This window comes from Boleophthalmus pectinirostris, unplaced genomic scaffold (assembly GCF_026225935.1).
Source record: "Boleophthalmus pectinirostris isolate CB_2022bp ecotype Guang Dong unplaced genomic scaffold, ASM2622593v1 HiC_scaffold_19, whole genome shotgun sequence".
NCBI lineage: Eukaryota > Metazoa > Chordata > Actinopteri > Gobiiformes > Gobiidae > Boleophthalmus > Boleophthalmus pectinirostris.
This window is the reverse complement of record NW_026571140.1, coordinates 34795698-34817944: the sequence shown is the minus strand read 5'-3', so window position 1 is coordinate 34817944 and position 22247 is coordinate 34795698. Positions and strand designations below refer to the sequence as shown.

Sequence of the window (22247 nt, the reverse complement as noted above, 5' to 3'; positions counted from 1 at the left end):
AAAAAAATGGACGTGAAAACCGTGCCAAAAATAATCTGTTTGCATAAACCACTCATTTTGTGTTTGTGTTATGACATTTGCGAGCTTGTGGATGCAGTGTTGTAACTGAACGCTAGTAACTCTTCCACACACAAAATACTTCTACGGCTCCAAAACTGTTTTACACACATCGAGGGACTGTTTACACGAGAACGCTTGCGGGTAAAAATGACAAAATATTTTATCGGAAGTGCCTTTCGTTTAGACGGTAACGGCGTTTTGGGGCTTAAAAACGCAAAAATCTGAAACCACCCTCCAGATTAGAAAAGTTGAATACGCTTTGCCGTAGCGTTTCCGTCTACACTGCCCAAGACGCAAAACTCTGGTCAGATCTGCTCACGTCTCGTACACGTTTACGTCACATACATACAGTACACAGAAACCTGGCATGCATACCCAATCAAATTCCACACATTTTTGCGTCACCGTATGTACACAGACTTCCTCCTGAAAACGCTCGTCTAAACACAGAAAAAAAAAGTGAAGACGCGACGCCGCTTTTGCATCTTCTGTTCAGACCGTCATCATATAAATGTAGCTTGAAATCAGATACAAACATTACCGTATTTTCCGTACTATAGGGTGCACTCAAAAACCTCCAACCCCGTCAAAAAACGACTGCACAATCCAGAGCGCCCTATACACAAATCCACTCGGGTGTCCCAGCACGACTTCAGTAAACTACAAAGCCGCACCACCCGCAGCGCACGCAAACACACACGGAGCAGACAGCGACACCCACAGACACACTCATCACTCCACGCCGACGAGGAACGAACCGAAAAAGCGAGTGCAATGTGCCACTTCTAGACACGACTGAACAACTGAGTCACTGCGAACACGCCGACAATCCGTTGGTCCCAGACAGCACCCTCCCTACACGCCACAACTGAACAAAGCCCAGAGTCACCGTGAACGCCACAAACAAAGTCCCACTGACCCATCCAACTGTTGTGTTTCGTTTAAAGTCCGGTGCGGTTTATTTGTGAAAAAAGTTTGAAAACAGACCATTTAATGACAGTGCGCCTTATAATCTAGAGCGCCTAATAGTGCGGAAAATACAGTATTTGCGCACGCACAAAATAATAAAGATATGCAAAACTACTCTACACATATAAAATATTGATACAGGTACAAAATGTATTAGCACAACCACATTTTTCTTTTGCACAGAGTGGTTTGTACAGCTGCAAAACTTTATTTCACATGTGAGACTCTTTTTTTTTTACAAGTACATGATATTTATGGCATTATTTTTATTCCATATGCTAAGAGAACTAAGGAGAAAGAATATATTTACATCTGCACATTTAAGAGAGAAGTTTAAGAGTAAACCGAGAGATAGAAAAACAGTTTTGTTCAGTATTTGCTCACAGATAAAGTTTGTTGTCTTGTTTTGTAGATACTTTGAATACTCAGCTCTACCCTCTGGTCACCTCATGCATTTTTAAAACTGTACATCTTTTCATTGTGTCCCTCTTGCTCCGTCCTGCCTCCTGTCTCCTGTCCCAGCCTGAGGGACGTATCTGCCTCAGTCCTTTAGTATAACCGCCTCTCTCTGTGCATGTGTTTGTGTGGTTTTGCTGTAGCCCTGAGCAAGCTGAAGGTGCACCACATGTACCAGAGCAGCCAAGTGGAGATCGTCCACTCCAACGTGGTGTTTGATATCTGCAGCCTGATGCTCTACGGGACCCAGGCCATCCCCATCCGCCTCAAAATCCTCCTGGACCGTCTCTTCTCCGTCCTCAAGCAGGAAGAGGTCATCCAGATCCTCAACGCTCTCGACTGGACTCTGCAGGACTACATACGAGGATACGTGCTGCAGGTGAGGCTCATTATTTTTCATTTATTTTGCGCTTAAAAAGTACAGTTCACAACAGACATGACAGCCAAGAATAAAAAAAATAAAAAAAAAACTGCATGTGTGTTATGAACAAATGTGTCAACTTCTAACATTTTAATCTAGATTTTTAAAGACACTGACATAGAAGTTTCTGGAAGGTTTGTCTGAGAGTTTTATGATTTTGGTCCATGAGACAAGACAATATTAAAAGTGTATTGTGTAACTTTTCTAGTGGAGGGTCTGAAATCAGCTCGTTTCCATGGAGATTGCTATGTTCCACTGGATAGTATTACACTTTATTTAACTCCAAGGAGAAAAGGAGACATCCCCAGGACAAGTCAGGTCTGTGTAGAGGCGACCCTGGTCATATGAAGACTTTTCTAAGCAATAAAAATGCATATAATTAAAGTGAATGAAAGATGTTAGTGTTACGAAGCAGCTCACTCGGGTCGGGGAGAATGGTATAAATTAAGTATTTTTTAATTAACTGGAATGTAAAAGGGTAAATTAACAAAAAATATGTACACAGAATAACCTAAACTAAGAAACAAAATAAAAGGATTAACGTATAAAAAACGGGTCATGTAGGCTCATACAAAAATGAGTGATTAAACTAAGGGACATGCACAAAAACAAATCACAAGTGTCCCAAAGTAAAACCACATAAACCCACAAACAGAATCAAGTGACAAAACAAAAAAAGCACAAAACAGAGCTAAACTAAACTAACCGAGTGTATCACCATACACAAAGTCAGACAAATACTAGTCCAAACAAAGTGCTGACACGAAAGAGACACACACAAAATGGCAGACTGGCCACAAGGGCTGGAGGTGAGGCAGGATTGGCAGGTGTAGAAGGGCCCCACTGATCAGGGACCAGGGCTCCCACAGCAGGAATCCACGGGCACAAGAAAGAAATTCAGGCCCCATCCACACTAGAACATATTCGAGTTGTTTTCATTGTGGATGCAGTAATTGTCCACACTAATCTGATGGAAAATAGCTCAAGAAACTGAAGGATCTGGTGCTGCCAGCTCCTACAAATTCATGTGAGTACAGATCTGATCCTGCACTGTGTGGACACCTGAAAACGCTGATACACTGATGTAGGAGCTCTGGTTGCCGTCCTTATTGGACCACGTCACTGTGACTTGCGCCTTCCTGATTCGCTGGGTTCGTGACATCGGTCATGTGATGCTATTGCGGAAAACAGTTTAAACAAACCATAAACAAACGGGAAACAGCGTAGCTAGAACTACTTACTAGCACACGGTCCACGAAAAGACTGTTTTCACGCTTGCCATCTTCCTCGGTTTGAAATCAGCTGCTGCAACTTCAGACACGGTTACCAGAACACCCCTCTGTCACAGAAAGAACACATATATTCCACTGAGTTGTGTCCTTTAGTCCGACAGAAGCTGAACCTCATCAGCGCACAAGGAGCGAGCTAATTTTTTGAGTGCTTAGTTTAAGCAAATTAGCCATGTGGTTTTAAGTTTTGTTTCTGTAAAATGTAAACAAATATGCTCAAAGCTGTGTGGATAGGGAAGACTTGCGGACACAGAAACGACATGTCTGGAAGCAAATCGTTTCTGATACCGTGATACAGTGATTAATTTCAGTGTCAGTGTAACCTAAAACACTCACAAAACAAGTCAAAAAAGATGTAAGCTGGATGTTGCGTAATGCACCTTTAATGAGTAAATGTTTCTGTATAGAGTCAAAAAGCAATAATGTTTATTTATCCTTACCTGTTTGAGCCTGTTTTAGCGCAGAGACTTGATCAGTCCTAACCCGTCTCGTACCAGATTTATATTTGTCGCAGTCTGGCATGACTCACAACACCGTAACAAACTGAAATTATTGCAAAAATCCTGTTTAGTGGCTCACCTGGTCGACACGAGAACTCACAAGTTTCAATAAATATAAACTCAAACGATCCAAAATCAGCAATCAAATCGAAAATATTTATGGCTGGATTTGTAGTTCAGGACAGGACACTGCTGTTGAGAGACGCTTGAGTCAGGGGGAGGAGGCACTGAAGGAATTTTTGAGGAAAAGGGAGTTTGGAGCCACTTTGCTTTTTCGTTCCATTCCCAGTACGAACCGGGGACATCTCCAACACATTTGTAAATATCGTGTTTTTACCGGAGATTTCCTTTAATGATGAAGCCAACCGGCAGCTGTCCTTGAGCCCGTATGTATGTGTAAGCGTCCACTGCGCCCCCCTCCCTCTCTCCTCTGCATCAACTCGCCATCATGTATTCTGCTGGGGTGCGTTTAATTCATGTTAGCTTGTCTAATGGCCAGCCGGAGTCAGAATCCTCGACAGGCGCTGGGTGGATGCCGTGTGATCAAATATTAAACGTGGTTACGCTTTTCAAAGAGGCCCAGCTCACATGTGATTAGAGCGGGGAGAGGAGGAGAGGAGCAGCCTGATCACAAACTCCAATGAGAACGCACGGATCTATACGAGGCTCCGTGTGTGATACTGTATATATGAATGTGATTACTCAAGCAGAATTCCATATGTTCTTGTTGTTATCTCGTTAGAAAATTCTCTCTCGCGTTTCCAATATTTTTATTTGGGTAAATCTTGAATCAGTATTGACACTTTTATTTTTATGATCTTCAAAAATCATTGTCCTTGGTTTAAAATGGATGCTGGAATAGAGTAAAAGGACGTCAGAGCTCGTCAAAGGAACACTTTATTATACACAAAAGTCCATAATTTATCCAAATGTAAGTCAGTAGCTTCAGAAAATGATTAGGGGTGTAACGATATCCAAGTCTCACGATACGATATTTATTGCGATATCGTGGGAAAGCTCACAGTTAAGCATGTAACAATATCCAAATCTCTCTGTACGATATTTTCACGATATACATCTCACGGTACGATATTTATTGCGATATTTTGTGGACATTGTGAACAAAACTTTTATCTCTTAAAATGCATTGACAAGACTTAATCCAAAGACTTAAAAGTGCTTAGAATTGTTATTTCTTCTTGTAGTCTGCACTGAAATGGAGCAAAGGATCATGGTCTATGTAGTTCCCTTTGTCTTTTTACTGCACCAAAGAGACTTGTAATTCGATATTTTGGTTAATGTTACATCCCTAAAAATTATTACTCTGCTGTATTTAAAGTACATGGGCATGTGCCTTAGTTTAAATAATTTGAGAAAGACCAAATTGTGACTAAAATTTGAAATTAAAATACAACAGGCGTAATTTGAACAGAAAATTACCCTTACTGGAAAATGTAAAAATGGGTAAGGTACAAACCCGAGGCACTCTGACTGAATATATTAAAAGTCCTTTATTACATGAAGGGACGCCAACGCTTTTCGACCAGCAGGATGGTCTTCGTCAGGGCAAAGTGACCACTCGTAGAGTACTTGTACTGCTATTTTTGACTCTTTTTATGACCTGGTGAAGCGCTCTACCTTTTTTCTTCATCTGACAACAGGGATAAAAACATCTGAAGACAGTAATATTAAATTTAATGCCTGTGGAACATTCCAAAGGCAAAGAATTACTGCAACATTTCCAAAAAAAACGAGCAGGTGATGGCCCCGTTTTCAGAAAAGTTACATGGTGCACCTTTAAATACATCGCAATGGTGCTATGTCCACTGGCAATTTTCATTCATGAATAGGGTGACTAGATTTCCAAAATAAAATAAAAAAAACCCTGGGACATCCTTTGGGTTTGTGGTGGTTGGTAATAATAAAATTGTGAAACGAGTGTGTAATTAAGGAAAATTGTTCTGCCCTCAGCCCATTCATGACTAACATGTGAGTCAGTACAGTCAGTGGTGCTGTTAAAAATTTGGGGGCCCTAGGCGAACTTAAGTGTGGGGCCTTCATTATAATGCACCGTTTTGTTTTGGTTTTTAATATATTTATTGTCTGTTTTTCCCCTTTGTTACTGAGACATGCACATCTTTATTTATTTGAACTAGAATTGGATTGTGGAATTTGAAGTGGATTGGAAACTTTTATTAGTTTGGTCGCCTACTAAAGCTGAACCAGAGCTGAAAGTTGTTTTTTTTTTGTTAGTACAATTACATTTTTGTTTACACCCATTACATATGATTATTTTTCTTATGATTATTGTTTAATGTCAAATTGCTCTGAGGTCTCGGCCATTAGTGGCACTGAGGGCAATTGTTTGGGGGCCCCTCCAGGTTTGGGGGCCCTGGGCAGTCGCCTACTTTTGCCTAATGGTAGCACCACCTCTGAGTATAGACATTTTTTTAGTAATAGTAGTCCTAGTAGTAGTAGTAGTAGTAGTAATAGTAGTCATAGTAGTAGTATTAGTAGTATTCGTAGTAGTATTAGTAATAGTAATGGTAGTAGTAGTAGTAATAGTAGTCCTAGTAGTAGTAGTAGTAATAGTAGTAGTCATAGTAGTAGTATTAGTAGTATTCGTAGTAGTATTAGTAATAGTAATGGTAGTAGTAGTAGTAATAGTAGTCCTAGTAGTAGTAGTAGTAGTAATAGTAGTAGTCATAGTAGTATTAGTAGTAGTCGTAGTAGTATTAGTAATAGTAATAGTAGTGGTAGTAGTAGTAATAGTAGTCCAAGTAGTAGTAATAGTAATAGTAGTAGTAGTAGTAGTAATAGTAATAGTAGTCGTAGTAGTAATTAGTAATAGTAATAGTAGTCGTAGTAGTAGTAATAGTAATAGGAGTCGTAGCAGTAGTATTAGTAGTAGTCGTAGTAGTAGTAGTAGTAATAGTAGTTGTAGTAGTAGTATTAGTAGTAGTAGTCATAGTAGTAGTAGTAGTAGTAGTAATAGTAATAGTAGTGGTGGTAGTAGTAGTAGTAGTAATAGTAATAATAGTCGAAGTATTAGTAGTATTCATAGTAGTAATAGTAATAGTAGTGGTAGTGGTAGTATTAGTAGTATTCGTAGTAGTATTAGTTAGTAGTAGTAGTAGTAGTAGTAATAGTAATAGTAGTCATAGTAGTAGTATTAGTAGTAGTGGTAGTAGTAGTAGCTAAACAAATAACAATGTATGCCTCACTTTACTGTTGAAAAGGATCAAATTGGTTAAAAATAGTGACACTAGCGACATTTCTTGTATAAAACTGGGACAAATCAGTGGTTTTGGATAAATCTGGTCACCGTATTCATGAATTCTCTAAAGAAACAATATCAAAATCAAGTCTGTAATTCTATACACTATAATATATTTCTTGTGCGTGTACATAGTTTGTGATGTGATACTCGTACAATGCTAAGTGGGCGCGCCGGGGCGTATGTCAGCGCTAGCTAAAAACACGACGGCGGCTATCTCGCTAACCCGCTAACGTGCTAACTCCAGTGATTCAAATGAAGAAGAACGACCTGGGAGATGAAACGCTCGGCTGCCCGCTGCAATTAGCTCCAACTGTAATTCCTTTATTTAGCCGCGCTGCCACTCTTCTTCATGGGTTATGTCACGTAAAGCGTCTCCTGAATATGTATGAGCGCGGGAGACACGCACAATACTAATGATATGAACGCTCCCTCTGGCTAACCTTGCTCTGTCCCCTGGCGCCGCGCACTCTTTCTCTAAACAAACTTATTTAAGACGAGTTATTTTAATCAACGAGATATTTTCAAAGACTGTGGCTGTGAAATTGCACACAGTTTTTGGTTTAAGGCTACATTATGAACCCAAATGTATTAATTTAATTAGCTTTAACTATACCTATAAGTTGCACGGTCATCTGTGTCGTTTATTTATTTATTTATTTATTTTATTTTATTTTTTATCTATTTTATTTTTTAAGTACTGTCTTTATTTATTGATTTTATTATTTTTGTTCATTGATTTTATTATTATTTGTTTATCCCTAGATTATATTAGTTCCTCTTGTTTTTATTTATTTATTTATTGTTTATTTATATATTTTATTTTTTAGTACTGCCTTTATTTATAGATTTTTTTATTTTTTTGTTGTTGATTTTATTATTATTTGTTTATCTATAGATTCTATTAGTTCCTCTTGTTTTTATTTATTTATTTATTGTTTATTTATGTATTTTATTTTTTAGTACTGCCTTTATTTATAGATTTAATTTTTATTTTTTTTTATTTTATTATTATTTGTTTATCTATAGATTCTATTAGTTCCTCTTGTTTGTGAAGCACTTTGGAAACTGTCTTGTTTATAAAATGTGCTATACAAATAAAGTTGGATTGGATATAAACTTGATGAAAAAAAATTTTTAAAAAAAGTCCTTAGAACCAGAGATAGGAGTCACATGACAGTGATCGACCAATTGTAACTGCATTGTATTTTTTGGAAAATATCATAATGCAAATAAACAACAAAACCACAAATTTATGAATTAATAATTTCAGACAGAATGAAATAAAACAATTAGTTAGTTTCAAAAGTATAAGTACATTTTAATATAATTTTGTTAACCATACACATCATCAGACATATAAGTAATTTTTAGGGATGTAACGATATCCAAATCTCTCTGTACGATATTTTCACGATATGTATCTCACTGTACGATATTTATTGCGATATTTTTGCTAAGAAATTTCTACTTTTTTTTCTTAAAATCCCTTGACAAGACTTATTCTAAAACAGTTTAGAGCAATTATTTCTTCATTTAGTCTGGCTGAAACGGAGCAAAGGATCATGGTCTATGTAGTTCCCTCCTCTGTTAAGTTATTGCTGCACCATAACTCTTAATTTAAGCAAAGAGACTTGTGATTCGATATTGTGATGGTCCACGATATTATTGAGTAGTGAGACTTTCGACGATACAATTTCACAGTATCTCCATTATTATTACATTCCTAGTAATTTTACATGTAAATTGTTTTAAAGGTGCACTATGTCGCTTCTCTTGTGAATTCTCCATCACGGCCTTGTTACCATGGAGATGTTTTTGCCACAGCACGGCATTCAATTTATCTATTTTCCAGAGACAACAAGGTCATAGGTCAGATCTGTAGAGAGGCAAGCACACGAAGAATATAATTTATAGATAATGTCTACAAATGCCTTTATCCTTCTATCATCATTTTAACACTTAAGATACTTTACTAAGTACTAGAGATGTAACAATAACCGAAATATCGTGATATCGTATTGTCTCACAATAATATCGTGGGATGTCACAATATATCAAATTACAAATTTCTTTGCTTAAATGCATTGTTTTACAGTAGCAACAGCTTATAAACATAGAAAACTACATATCCCATGATTCATTTCAGCACAGACAACATGAAGAAATATGTTTTTTACTTGAATTCTTGGGATTATGATGGAAATAATTCACACCAAAATCTTGTCAAGGTATTTTAAAAGCAAAAAAGTGTCCTATCTACAATTATATCAGCCTCTCAGCAATAAATATCGTGATAATATTGTACCGAGAGATTTGGAAATTGTTACATCCCTTCTAAGTACTATTAGGATTCTTCTGTGTCGATTTTCCTATCAGTACAACAATATAAACAACGCTCTGATATAATTAATACATAGTCTTTTTCTTTTGTTTCAGGATGTTGCTGGGAAGGTTCTGGACCGTTGGGCGATCATGACGTTCGAAGAGGAGATCGCGACTTTGCAACAGTTCCTTCGCTTTGGAGAAACTAAATCCATCGTTGAACTCATGGCTCTGCAGGACAAGGAGGGCCAGGCTGTTTTAGTCCCAAGCACTCGCACCAACTCCGACATCCGCACTTTCATCGAACGCAACACGCCGAGGACCACCGCCAACCTCACCACCACCAACGTCGAGAAGCTCAGCGGCAACAGCATGCACCATTTCGAGAACTTCATCAACAGCATGGCGTTTATGCTTCCTTTCCAGCTCCTCGGTTCAGTCCCCACCCCGTTTCTAGGCTCGCAAAACAGCATGCTCCAACAACACCAGCAGCGCGCCACCATGGAAAACCAAAGGCGGGACGAGCCGAGTCGGGACAGCCTCGCGAACCAACTAACTCTTTCGCATACAAATGACGGCGGTCTCTTGGGGGCCGGCTCGGCTCCGTTCGGTTCCGATTTGGACTCTGACAAACAGTTAGACGGTCTCCAAGGAAACGCCACCACGAAAATCGAACCTGAGGATTTCTCGACCAGCGATAACTACTCAGACGGGCCCTCGACTCCCTGCACGCCTTCAATGAGCTCAGAGGTAGCGCAGATGTCGCCTGAGGGAAAGATGCGCTCCCTCGATAGAAACGGGCCGAGCGGCGGAGGTGCTGTTTTGACAAGCAACGGGGGGATAGGAGCGGGGGGAGTCAGCTCGATGAAGAAAGGGCGTGTGTTTTGCAACGCCTGCGAAAAGACATTCTACGACAAGGGGACTTTGAAAATCCACTATAACGCCGTGCATCTCAAAATCAAACACAAGTGCACCATCGAGGGCTGCAACATGGTCTTTAGCTCGCTCCGAAGCCGCAACAGGCACAGCGCCAACCCCAACCCCCGCTTGCACATGCCGATGAACCGCAACAACAGAGATAAGGATTTGCGCGGTAGCCTGTCCGCGGATGAGAACTCGCAAGAAAAACGCAACGATTACGGAAGTCCGATTTCAGACAATCACAAGTCCATGCCAAGTTACATGATCAGCCAAGTCGAGAACGGTTCCAAACTCAATTCGTCGTTTTCGAGTATCGGGCAAAGCGGGATTCTGTTTCCGAATTTGAAAACAGTGCAGCCAGTTTTACCGTTTTACCGTAGTTTAGTCACGCCGGCCGAGCTCGCGAATACGCCGGGGACTTTGCCGTCTTTGCCGCTTTTGTCGTCATCGGTGACAGTCAAACCGACGACGATGCAGGAGCCGTGTATTTTAGACCCCATACCAAAGAAGAAGTCGCGCAAATCGAGTATGCCGATCAAAATCGAGAAAGAGACGATGGAACTAAACAACGAACTCATGGACAAAGGTAGCAGCTCCGAAGACGAGATGCTGCACGGCAAGGAGGAGTTTGACAATCACGTACTGGCGAGGAAAAATGAATTCGAAAACAACGACAAGCAAAATCTGGGGGATAATTTCGACAAACAAGACGGCAGGCAAGTTGAAACTGGAGTCATAACTTGCGCGACGTCGCCTTTCGAGAAATCGGAAAAAAACGCAATGAACGCCGAGGATGAGAAAGACGAAATTACCACGCACAAGATTTCAGAGCACAGGTGGAGCAACGGAGAACTGACCAACGGGAGCTCTCCGCAGAATTTAGACCAGGAAAAGGAAGAGCTTGAAGATTTTGGAGATTCGAATCTGGACGAGGATTCGGAGATGCCGCACCACTGTGAGATCTGCAGCAAGACTTTTAAAAACCCGTACAGTGTTAAAATGCATTATCAGAGCGTGCACCTAAAGGAGATGCATCTGTGCACGGTGGACGGGTGCAACGCAGCTTTCCCATCGCGACGAAGCAGAGACAGGTGAGACACAGACAAGAATTTAAGGTCAAATGATTTCTATGTTAAATTTTTTTATTATGGTACACTGCAAAACAAAAAAATGGTAAAAATCACAATTAATCAAAATTTAAAGGTGCACTATGTAACTCGTCTGGTCATGGAGATGTGCCTAGAATGTTTGTTGTATTTACATAATAAGCAAGTTTAATGCCATACTGCGGTACATTCCAGGAAAAGCAATCTCCAAAGACACAACCAGCTGCTGGACTCTTACCAGAAAAGTTACATCTGCACCTTTAACAACCAAATTTAAATGTTGATTTTGCATTTCTGTCATTTGTTTAGAAAGGAGAAGAGCAAATTTCATTAAATATTGTTAAAAAATATTGTTTATATTGTATAGATACGACTTAAAGGGCCAATTGATGGTTTTCAGATCTAGAATTTGATGATGTTAAACTCGCAAATGGGAACAAGAGACAGTTTTTAGCGCTGATTACGTTGTGCTTTGCTTTGAAATATCTAAAACGTAAATTCACAAATGTTTTATTTATTTATTTATTCATAAGGGAAGCCCATTGAGATATAGCATCATGTTTGCGAGGAGGTCCTAAATACATTAACAAAAACAGCATTAACAGAAAAGAAAGAAAAAACATTCAAAACAGAACAATACAATACAGGATCCTAAGATGCAGCTCTCTGATTTTGTCATCAAGTGTTGAATTTGATCATTTCTGTTAGACTAGACATTACTACATAAGAACCACATTTATTACAAGAGAAATCTGCATTTGAACAATATTAATTAATAATATTGGTCCATAGAAGGTTGTTTTGTCACCTGAAACAGCAACACCTGATTTGAACCATGAGTGCGCAAAAAAAAAAACATGTTTCAGAAATAACAGTTAGCCCCGCCCTCTTTCTCTCACGCTGATGTTAAACCATGACAGAGATTTAAAAGTGCTGCTCTTTGCATTTTCACCTCCACTACGACTTTAGTGTGTGTTTTCTATTTTATTTGAAAACATGACAGAAAAACAACTGTATGAGAGTCTAAGGCAGATGCTTCCCTGTGGTTCTAAACTTGAAATATACCTTCTATTTTTAGTCAATCCAAACAACATCCATGGGTTTCAGAATGATGGCGAAGGAGAAATTCAGTTTGTCGACTGAACGAAAGTTTATTTGGTTGTGTAGAACCAAGAACCAACCTGGACTTTAGAACTGAAGAAGCATCTTGGACGAGCTGCGAAACGTACTCGACCAAATAAACTTTTATCCAGTCGACAAATTGAGTTTCTCCTTTTTCGATGGATTCTACCTGGACGACTGAGAGATTTTTCACACGTTTCAGACTGATGAAAAATTTGGTCAGTCGCCATAGTGATTAACAATTAAAAGCAAAATATTACATCTTTGAAACGCTGAAAAAGCTCGAAATTTTGCATATAAGAGGAAACTGAAATGACCACGTTTTGCAAATAAAAGCTGTTTACAAAGTAGTGCACATAGCAAAATAATCAAATAAAATAGCCAGTATATGAAGTAAAATCTGACTTTTAAGAATAAGTAAGTCGGTATATTAGACAAAGACAAACTTTGATGATCCACAAGGGAAATTATCTGGACGTTGCTTGAACTGAAACACGGCACAGTTTTTTTTTCCGCGACGAACCCACAAACATTATAATTCATTAACCACACAGATTTTTACAAATACCCACATTACTGGATTTTAAGAGGCCTCAGATTTCACTTGTGGTCTGGTGCAGCGAGCGGTGGAGCTGAAATTGGTGCTTGTATACACTGGTACACCACAAGAGTAAAAACGCGACTGCAAACCAAACGGCGTCTAACTGTACGAGCAGCGGTGGAGCCAATACAAAGGCTATGGATGCTAATGGTTTATTCATTGTGTTTGTGTGTTTGACTCTTGTTCGGCTCAAGTCTGGATCAGGGCCAAAGACGCTCCAGAGAAAACAGAGGGGAGTTTATAAATACAGACAGAGAAGGAGGAAGACGAGGAGAAAGAGGAGGAGGGGGGAGGTACACAGTGTTATTACAGTGGCAGGTGAAGTTAATGGGTGCAGCTGGGTGGGGTTTTTCATTCAGTATTGAGATTTCAGCTTGAAAAATAACGTTATAATCGACAGTTTTTTTATTTTATATTATTTTGATGCATGTTTTTAATGTTTAAATGGCAATAGTAGTGGACAATTGACAATAGAAGCACATTAAAACCTGTTGAGCACCGTCGAAATGCATAAATATATAAAATTTTGATTTCAAATTTTAGTTTTTGTTTGTTTTTTGCCATTTTTGTTTCTAATTTCTATGGCAAGAGACCTATTTTTTCATGAAAACGATGAATATTCTCATTTATCTTCCAATTTCAGTCATAAATATATGGATTTTTAAAAAGTTTTTCTGAAATTTTGAGCACCATCTAAATGCAAATATCAAAAATTTTGAGGAGTTTTTCTCCATTCCAAATTTTAGTCAGTTTATTTTTCCATTTTTGTTCTTAATTTCTATGGCAACAGTCCTACTTTTTCATGAAAACGATGAATTTTCTCATTTATTTTCCATTTTACAGTCTTTCTGAAAAATTGAGCACCATCAAAATGCATAAATATATAAAATTTTGATTCAAAATTTTAGTTTTTTTTGTTTTTGTGATATTTTTGTTTCTAATTTCTATGGCAACAGACCTACTTTTTCATGAAAACAATGAATATTCTCATTTATCTTACAGTTTCAGTCATAAATATATGGATATTTATTGATTCAGAGTGAAATTTATAACAGGTTTTTATTTATTTGTTGTTAGTGGTTATTTTATATTATTTTGATGTATGTTTTCAATGTTCAAAAAGCAATAGTAGTTGATAATTGACAAGAGAAGCACATAAAAACCTCACTTTCTGAAATTTTGAACACCATCGAAATGCATAAATATTGAAAATTTTAATTCCAAATTTTAGTTTTTTTTTTGTTTTGTGCCATTTTTGTTTCTAATTTCTATGACAACAGTCCTACTTTTTCATAAAAATGATAAATAGTCTCATTTATCTTGCAGTTTCAGTCATAAATATATGGATTTTTTTTACCTGTCTTTCTGAAATTTTGAGCACCGTCGAAATGCATAAATATATAAAATTTTGAGGAGTTTTTCGCCATTCCAAATTTCTATGGCAACAGACCTGCTTTTTCATGAAAATGATGAATACTCTCATTTATCTTCCAGTTTCAGTCATAAATATATGGATTTTTTATTCATTCAGAGTGAAATGTTTGTCAAGTTTTTATTTATTTGCGCTAATATTAACACTAAATATTTAAAGTGGTTATTTTATATTATTTCAATGTATGTTTTTAATGTTTAAAAAGCAATAATAGTCGACAATTAACAATAGTAGCACATAAAAATTTGTTTTTCTGAAAATTTGAGCACCGTCTAAATGCATAAATATCGAAATTTTTGAGGAGTTTTTCGCCATTTCAAATTTTAAGTTTTGTTTTTTGGCATTTTTGTTTCAAATTTCTATGACAACAGACCGGCTTTTTCATGAAAACAACGAAAAGTCAAATTTTACTGCCATTTTTGTTTCTAATTTCTATGGCAACCGTCCTACTTTTTCATGAAAACGATGAATATTCTCATTTATCTTCCAATTTCGGTCACAAATATATGGAATTTATTGATTCAGAGTGAAATATTTGTCAAGTTTTTATTTATTTGCGCTAATATTAACTCCTAAATCCTTAAAGTTGTGGTATTTTTAGACTATTTACCGTGTGTGTGCAAGTGTGAGACGAAGAACTAGTATTTCCAGCACAATATCACGTTTCGTTTTGATTAAAAATACGCTAGAATTTCCAACCACTTCAACATATTTACTTTCAGCCGAAAAACGAAATCTGTACTTGACAGTGCGGACCTGATTTTCAATGACAGCTGCAGGACTTGGCCTTTTGGTGGATTTTTTTTTTCAGACTCCAGCCCCAGCTACAGCCGTGGGAAGTGCTGCATATTTATCACGACGTGCACTTTTCTTACTGAATCTCCAAATATAGACTTCTCTACAGTATTATAATATATTGACGCGCACGTATTTAGTTCCCCGTTACGGATAGTGCAGAGACATTTCACTTGCGCGTCGAGATGTGGTGTTTTGTGCTGGAAACTGCATAAATTTTTGAAAAACTCCAGCAGCTGTTATTAAACGGGGTCAGCGCGGTCACATATCGATTTGTACATTCTTGTGTAGTGAGAGAAATCAGAGTCTGTTTAGTGTCCTCGCAGTCTTATAAGGCAAAATGAGTCTGTAAACAAGAAGATGGCTGTTTATTTATTCATCAGCTGTCAATATTGAATAGCAAATTTTACACCACAAAGTTTCACACTCGCAAATCAAGACTATATATGGATTTGTATTTTTATCATTTCTAGACGGTTTCAGGTCGTGTGGATTTGAGTTTTGGCTTTGTGACTTAAATCGTCTACAGGAACAAGTGGGTTTGCGTAACATTTCACTGACTGAGAAAGAAAAATGAGAGCTTTTATTTGTCAGACAAGGTTTCGTGTTAATTGAAAGCGACAATTTGAACTTAATCTCCTCTTTTTTGTTTCATGTAAATTGTAATTTTACTTTAACTTGAGTTTAGATTTCATTTCAGTTTCAAACTCGAAAAGGCGAAATACTCAAATACCCAATTTTGAAAGCGTAAAGACATTTAAAAACCTTCTTTTTTAACACAAAAGTATGTAATTTTCAAAACAGAATGAATACAAATATGAATAGTATTTCCTCAAACACCTTGAAGTCTCATTCTGCAAATATAAACTATTCAGAAATGTCAGATTTGCTTCTATCGATGCAAGTTTCTTTTCAGTGTCAAATGAGTATCCAGTTTTGGTACTAGAGTTAGATCAAGAAGTCAAGTTAAATCTTTATTTGTCCCCACGGGGCATTAGTAGCTTTTAAAAACACACTTTATACTGGAGTTGGAAATTGTAATTTTACTTTAACTTGAGTTTAAATTGAATTTAGCGTCACAAAACTAAAATTACAAACTCGATTTTGATACTAAGGAAAATTTAAGGAAAATACTCAATTTTGAAAGCGCAAAGACAATAAAAACCCTCTTTTTTAACACAATAGAATGTAATTTTCAAAACAGAATTAATAGTTTTTCCTTAAATACCTTGAAGTCTCAATCTACAAAGGTCAGATTTGCTTACGTCGATGTAAGTTTCTACTCAGCGTCAATACTTATTCAAATGAGTATCCAGTTTTGATACTAGATTTCGATCAAGCTGTCAAGTTAAATTGTCCCCGCGGGGAACTAGTAGCTTTTAAAAACTCACATTCATTATTAAAAGAACACATTATACACAAGATGGAAATTGTAATTTTACTTTAACTTGAGTTTAGATTTAATTCAATGTCACAAACTAAAATTTCAAACTCGATTTTGATACTAAGGAAAAGGCTAAATACTCAATACCAATTTTGAAAGCGCAAAGACAATTAAAAACTCTCTTTTAACACAATAGAATGTAATTTTCAAACCAGAAATTCAAATCATTAATAGGATTTCCTTAAATACCTTGAAGTTTCAATCTACAAACGTCAGATTTGCTTTTGTCAGTGCAAGTTTCTTTTCAGTGTCAAATGAGTATCCAGTTTTGATACTAGAATTAGATCAAGCAGTCAAGTTAAATATTTTTATTTGTACCCGTGGGGCAGTAGTAGCTTTTAAAAACACACATTCATTATTAAAAGAACACATTATACACAAGATGGAAATTGTAATTTTACTTTAACTTGAGTTTAGATTTAATTTAACATCACAAAACTAACATTTCAAATTTGATTTCGATACTAAGAAAAACGCTAAATACTCTAAACCACAAAGACAACAAAACCCCTCTTTTTTAACACAATAGAATGTAATTTTTAGAACAGAATTAAGAGTATTTCCTTAAATACCTTGAAGTTTCAATCTACAAAGGTCAGATTTGCTTATATCAGTGCAAGTTTCTTTTCAGTGTCAAATGAGTATCCGGTTTTGATACTAGATTTAGATCAAGCAGTCAAGTTAAATCTTTATTTGTCCCCGCGGGGCAGTAGTAGCTTTTAAAAACTCACATTCATTATCAAAAGAACACATTATACACAAGATGGAAATTGTAATTTTACTTTAACTTGACTTGACCCTTAGTATTGAAATCGAGTTTCGTAACGTTACATTAAATCTAAAGTTAAAGGCTAAATATTCAATATCCAATTTTCAAAGGGCAAATACAATTAAAAACCCTCTTTTAAGCACAATAGAATGTAATTTTCAAACCAGAAATTCAAGTCATTTATAGTATTTCTTTAAACACCTTCAAGTTTTTATTCTACATACATATAGCATTCAGAAAGGTCAGATTTGCTTCTGTAGATGCAAGTTTCTTTTCAGTGTCAAATGAATATTCAGTTTTGATATTAGATTTAGATCAAGCAGTCAAGTTAAATATCTTCATTTGTCCCCGCAGGGCAGTAGTAGCTTTTAAAAACTCACATTTATTATTAAAAGAGCACATTATACAGAAGTTGGTCTGTTATTATTGCTGTGCTTCAGATGATGATTGATGATTCACTTCTAATGAACAATAATACTTATTACAGAAAAACTAATGGGGGCGGCTGAAATGAAAATTGTTCGAATGAAGATTTTTGTTCTAGTACTAGTCACTGATAGAAATGATCCATTTGTGAATTAACTTTTTAGGTATTTCATCTAGTTTGCATAGCAGTTCACTGAATTACTATCAAAAATGTTACGCGATGGGGCTTTTATTTATCTATTAGAAAATACATTATGGTTTTATGTTAAGTGAAAGTGACAATTTGAACTTGTTTCCTGTAAAAATAAATTTACCTAAGTCTAGATTTGATTAAGTGTCACGGTACCTGCATTTCGAACTCGATTTTGATACTAAGAAAGAAACTCAGAACAAGTAATATTTAAAAACCCTCTTTTTTACACAATATATTGTCATTTTAAACATGGCAAAGGAGAAATTCGATTAGTCAACTGGACAAATGTTTATTTGGTTGAATACGTTTGGCAGTTTATCCAAGCTGCTTCTTCAGTTCTGGTCAAAATGCTTGTGGACACTTCCTTATATCTGTTTGAAGGGAGGAGCTAACTACAATGAAACTACTCTGAAACTAACACAAATTGAATTTCTCCTTTGCCACTGATTCTGTTTGGGAGGGATTTTTCACACGTCATTTTAAACACAAAAATAATATTCTTTCCTAATGAAGTGAGTATCTAGAAACTCAGACGCACTAAACACCTTTAAAAAACTGCTCAAAACACACCTTTTTCTCACAGCCTATCCATGCCACACATGATCGCTCTTCATTACTCTTTTGTCTTGTCCTTGTCGTTGTTTTAGTGTTATTTTAGTCTTTGTGTTACCATGAAAAGTATAAAACCAGTGTCTTATTATTATTGTTATTATTATATTTTGATAAGACTAAGATTTTGTATCAGTCGTTCGTTGTCCCTCGGTGCAATTCAAAGGGCAGAAGTAGCTTTAAAAAACACTCACACATTCATTATTAAAAGCAGATAATACAGAAGTTGGTCTAAAAGTTGGACATAATTAGATTTTTTACTAAACATTTCAACAAAACCAAACTAAATCCACTTTCTCAACCCTCTTCTCTCCGCAGACACAGCTCCAACCTGAACCTCCACCACAAGCTCCTGACCAAAGACCCCTACAGCCCCCCGAGCGGCCGCTTCTCCCCGCTCTCCCTCTGCCGAGACCGGGACTCCGCTCTGGACTTCCCCCCGGAGCCCCTGGACCCCCGAGACCCCCTGACCCGGGACCCCGCCACCCAGACCTCCGTCATCTTCAGGGGACACAACCGAATGGGCCTGGTGTACCCTATGAGCAAACTCTCCAGCATTCCCAACAGCAACGGCAACTCCCCGGCGAGAGACAATTTGGATGAGGAGACGGTAGGGGGCGCCGGCGGGGAAGACGGCGCGGTTTTAGACCTGAGCACTTCCTCTTACGGTCCGGTCCGGGGCAGCGGTAGCGCTCGGTCGTCGTGGGATTCCGATGGAGCCGGGAGCGAGGAAGGGATGGAAGATCTTGACATTCCGATTGAAGACAGCGAGGAAAGCTGCGACGGCAATATCGGGAAAAGCCAGGAGCTGAACGCGGACGGGATCATGAACTGCGCGGGGCAAGGGGGCGGAGGGGCGCAGGCGAACGGGGCGGGGTCTCCGATAACTTGCCACGTGTGTCAAAAAGTCTATAGCAACAAGGGGACTTTCAGAGCGCATTATAAAACTGTGCATTTGAGGTTGCTGCACAAATGTAAGGTCCCGGGTTGCGATACTTCCTTTTCGTCCGTGAGGAGTCGGAACAGGCACAGTCAAAACCCAAATCTACACAGAAACCTCGCGGTGAGCTCAGGACCAACCATGGACCAAGAGTAGAGACTGAAAAAATGACTGAAAATCTGTGTTAAACGTCGACGTGTGTATGTTTTATATTATATTCTATTACTGGGCACCAACACAAAGGCTCACCATTTAGCACTTTTCATAATATCCCTCCTCGAAAAGTAGAATTAAACTGTTTTTATATAAATTTTTAGATCGAATTCTCAAATTTTTCAAGTCAAAAATTGCTCAGAAGAATTCACATTGGTATTTACGACACTAAATATTTACACTAGAGCTAGACGATTTTTAGAATTGTTTAAATTTTGTATTACCTGGTACAAATATTTACCACAATTAAGCCAGAATCTCAATGACAATCAATACAGTTACTGCTCAGTGGTCTCTGATGGGTAAAGTCTGGTATTTACGTCAAAAAAATCATCACAATTGCCACTTGTTTAGTATAAAATAGTTTTGTAATGCAGTAGGGGTGTAACAATAACCAAAATATCGTGAGATCGTATCGTCAAAGTTCGCACAATAATATCGTGGACCATCACAATATATTGAATTAGAAGTCTTTTTGCTTAAATTAAGAGTTATGGTGCAGCAATAGCTAAAAAGACAGAGGGAACTACATAGACCATGATCCTTTGCTCCATTTCAGCGCAGACTACAAGAAGAAATAAAAGTTCTAAGCACTTTTAAGTCTTAGTTCTTTGGATTAAGTCTTGTCAAGGCATTTTAAGAGGAAAAAATTGCCTATTAACAGTTTTGTTTGTAAGCCTCCACAAAATATCGCAATAAATATCGTACTGTGAGACGTATATCGTGAAAATATCGTACAGAGAGATTCTGATATTGTTACATCCCTAATCATGAACCTCCCCACCATATCCTCCTGGGACTCGAAGAAAAAAAGTGTATTTCAATATATATTTTTTGTGATTTTCTCTCTATTTGGAGGTAAACAAACACCTTAGCATTTAGATTTTGTTTATTTTATTTTTAATTATAATTTTATAACATGTCCACTGTATTGGACGTCTGGGACATTTTGGTGTTAAATCCATGTGAAATTAACAACCGTACAATAACAACTTTTTTGTGACCAACATTTTTGACAAGCTTCTACAGTTGCCTCAAAAAGTGCCCTATTTAGGCAGAGGAAACTCCTCCCCCCATGAAGAGTCTATCTCAAAAACACTTAAAAGATCGACTGGTTATCTCAATGTCCACTATAAAGGACACAAATGAATGAATGGGCCGGGTCTCAGGAGGATATCGTGAGCTTTCCCACGATATTGCAATAAATATTGCACCGTGACGATACCGTATCATGAGACTTGGATATCGTTACACCCCTATAAAGCAGTTTTAAAGATGCAGCTTGAGTTTAGTATGTTATAGTCAAAGTTTAACGTCAATAACAGTGGCACAGATGTTAAACAATCGCCATCAGACCAGAAGGAAGCAGGGTTAAATCACTGCGGAGGTGCATACTGCGTCTCCATGTCGGACATTTCATCACGTTTCCTATTCCAGTCACAGTATTGTAATGGATAGGAAGGGCGTCTGGTTTAAAATCCTGCCAAATCACCATAATTTACCAGTATTTATACTTGAGATCAATTCAAAATGCTGTAAAGGGTCTGAAAGGTGCAGACACAAGCACAATCTTATTCTCAATCGTATTACTATAAAGAATCGCAACTTAAATTATCATTAGTCCAGAATAAACTTGAAACAATTTTCACATTACACACATTTTTTTCTTAGTAATACATTTTTTTTAAGCATAATTTAAAAACATCATTAAAATAACATTATTGGATTGCCTTTTTGCCCAGTGACATTCCCTTGTGTGGTCCGATCTTCAGTTGTGAGTCGTTGTATGTAATGTATTTTGGACATTTTGAAGTAACATTTTACAAGTGTCATCGACATTTCTTTGAACAAAAATGAAATCGGATTTTTTGGCTGAAATTCTCTATGTTGTGATCGATAATTTATTGTACGGTGTTTTGTCCTGTTTCTGTTGTCGCCGATGTTGACCAAAGATTTCCCATTCCACAGGTTTGTACAGAAAACTCCCTTTTTTAAGAGTAAGGGGTATGCAGTATTAAAGAAAATAGCCCAGGTTGTATGTTAAAGATGCACTGCGTGACATTTCTGGTGGAGGTCACTTGCTTGTCGCTATGGAGATGTTATTGCTTTGCCCTGAATGTTATATGGTTTGTCATTCAACCAGTCAAATCTCTATATCAGGGGTCGGCAACCTTAAATACTTGAAGAACCATTTGGAGCGTCTCCCACAGAAAAGAAAACACCCGGAGCCACAAAAACCTTTCACATCTAAAATGAAAATAACACTGCATATGATTATATGATTTTTTTACCTGGATGCTCTGTACAAAAGACTATAGTGAGTTGCATTTATGAAATCAAAGAAATGCTACAGACATATTATCTCCAAAAAGTTTCACA

General features: G+C 37.4%; 1 protein-coding gene across 1 annotated transcript in view; it reads left to right on the top strand.

The window, feature by feature from the left end:
- The window catches only part of bnc1 (basonuclin 1), a 49880-nt gene extending 29965 nt beyond the window's left edge, over positions 1 to 19915 (top strand). The window contains exons 3-6 of the mRNA XM_055154637.1: positions 1629 to 1864; positions 9412 to 10116; positions 10168 to 11309; positions 19034 to 19915. Coding sequence (XP_055010612.1) covers positions 1629 to 1864; positions 9412 to 10116; positions 10168 to 11309; positions 19034 to 19811 — 2861 coding nt within the window. The 3' untranslated portion in view covers positions 19812 to 19915. The remainder of the gene's footprint in view (positions 1 to 1628; positions 1865 to 9411; positions 10117 to 10167; positions 11310 to 19033) is intronic.
- Positions 19916 to 22247: the final 2332 nt, after the last annotated feature.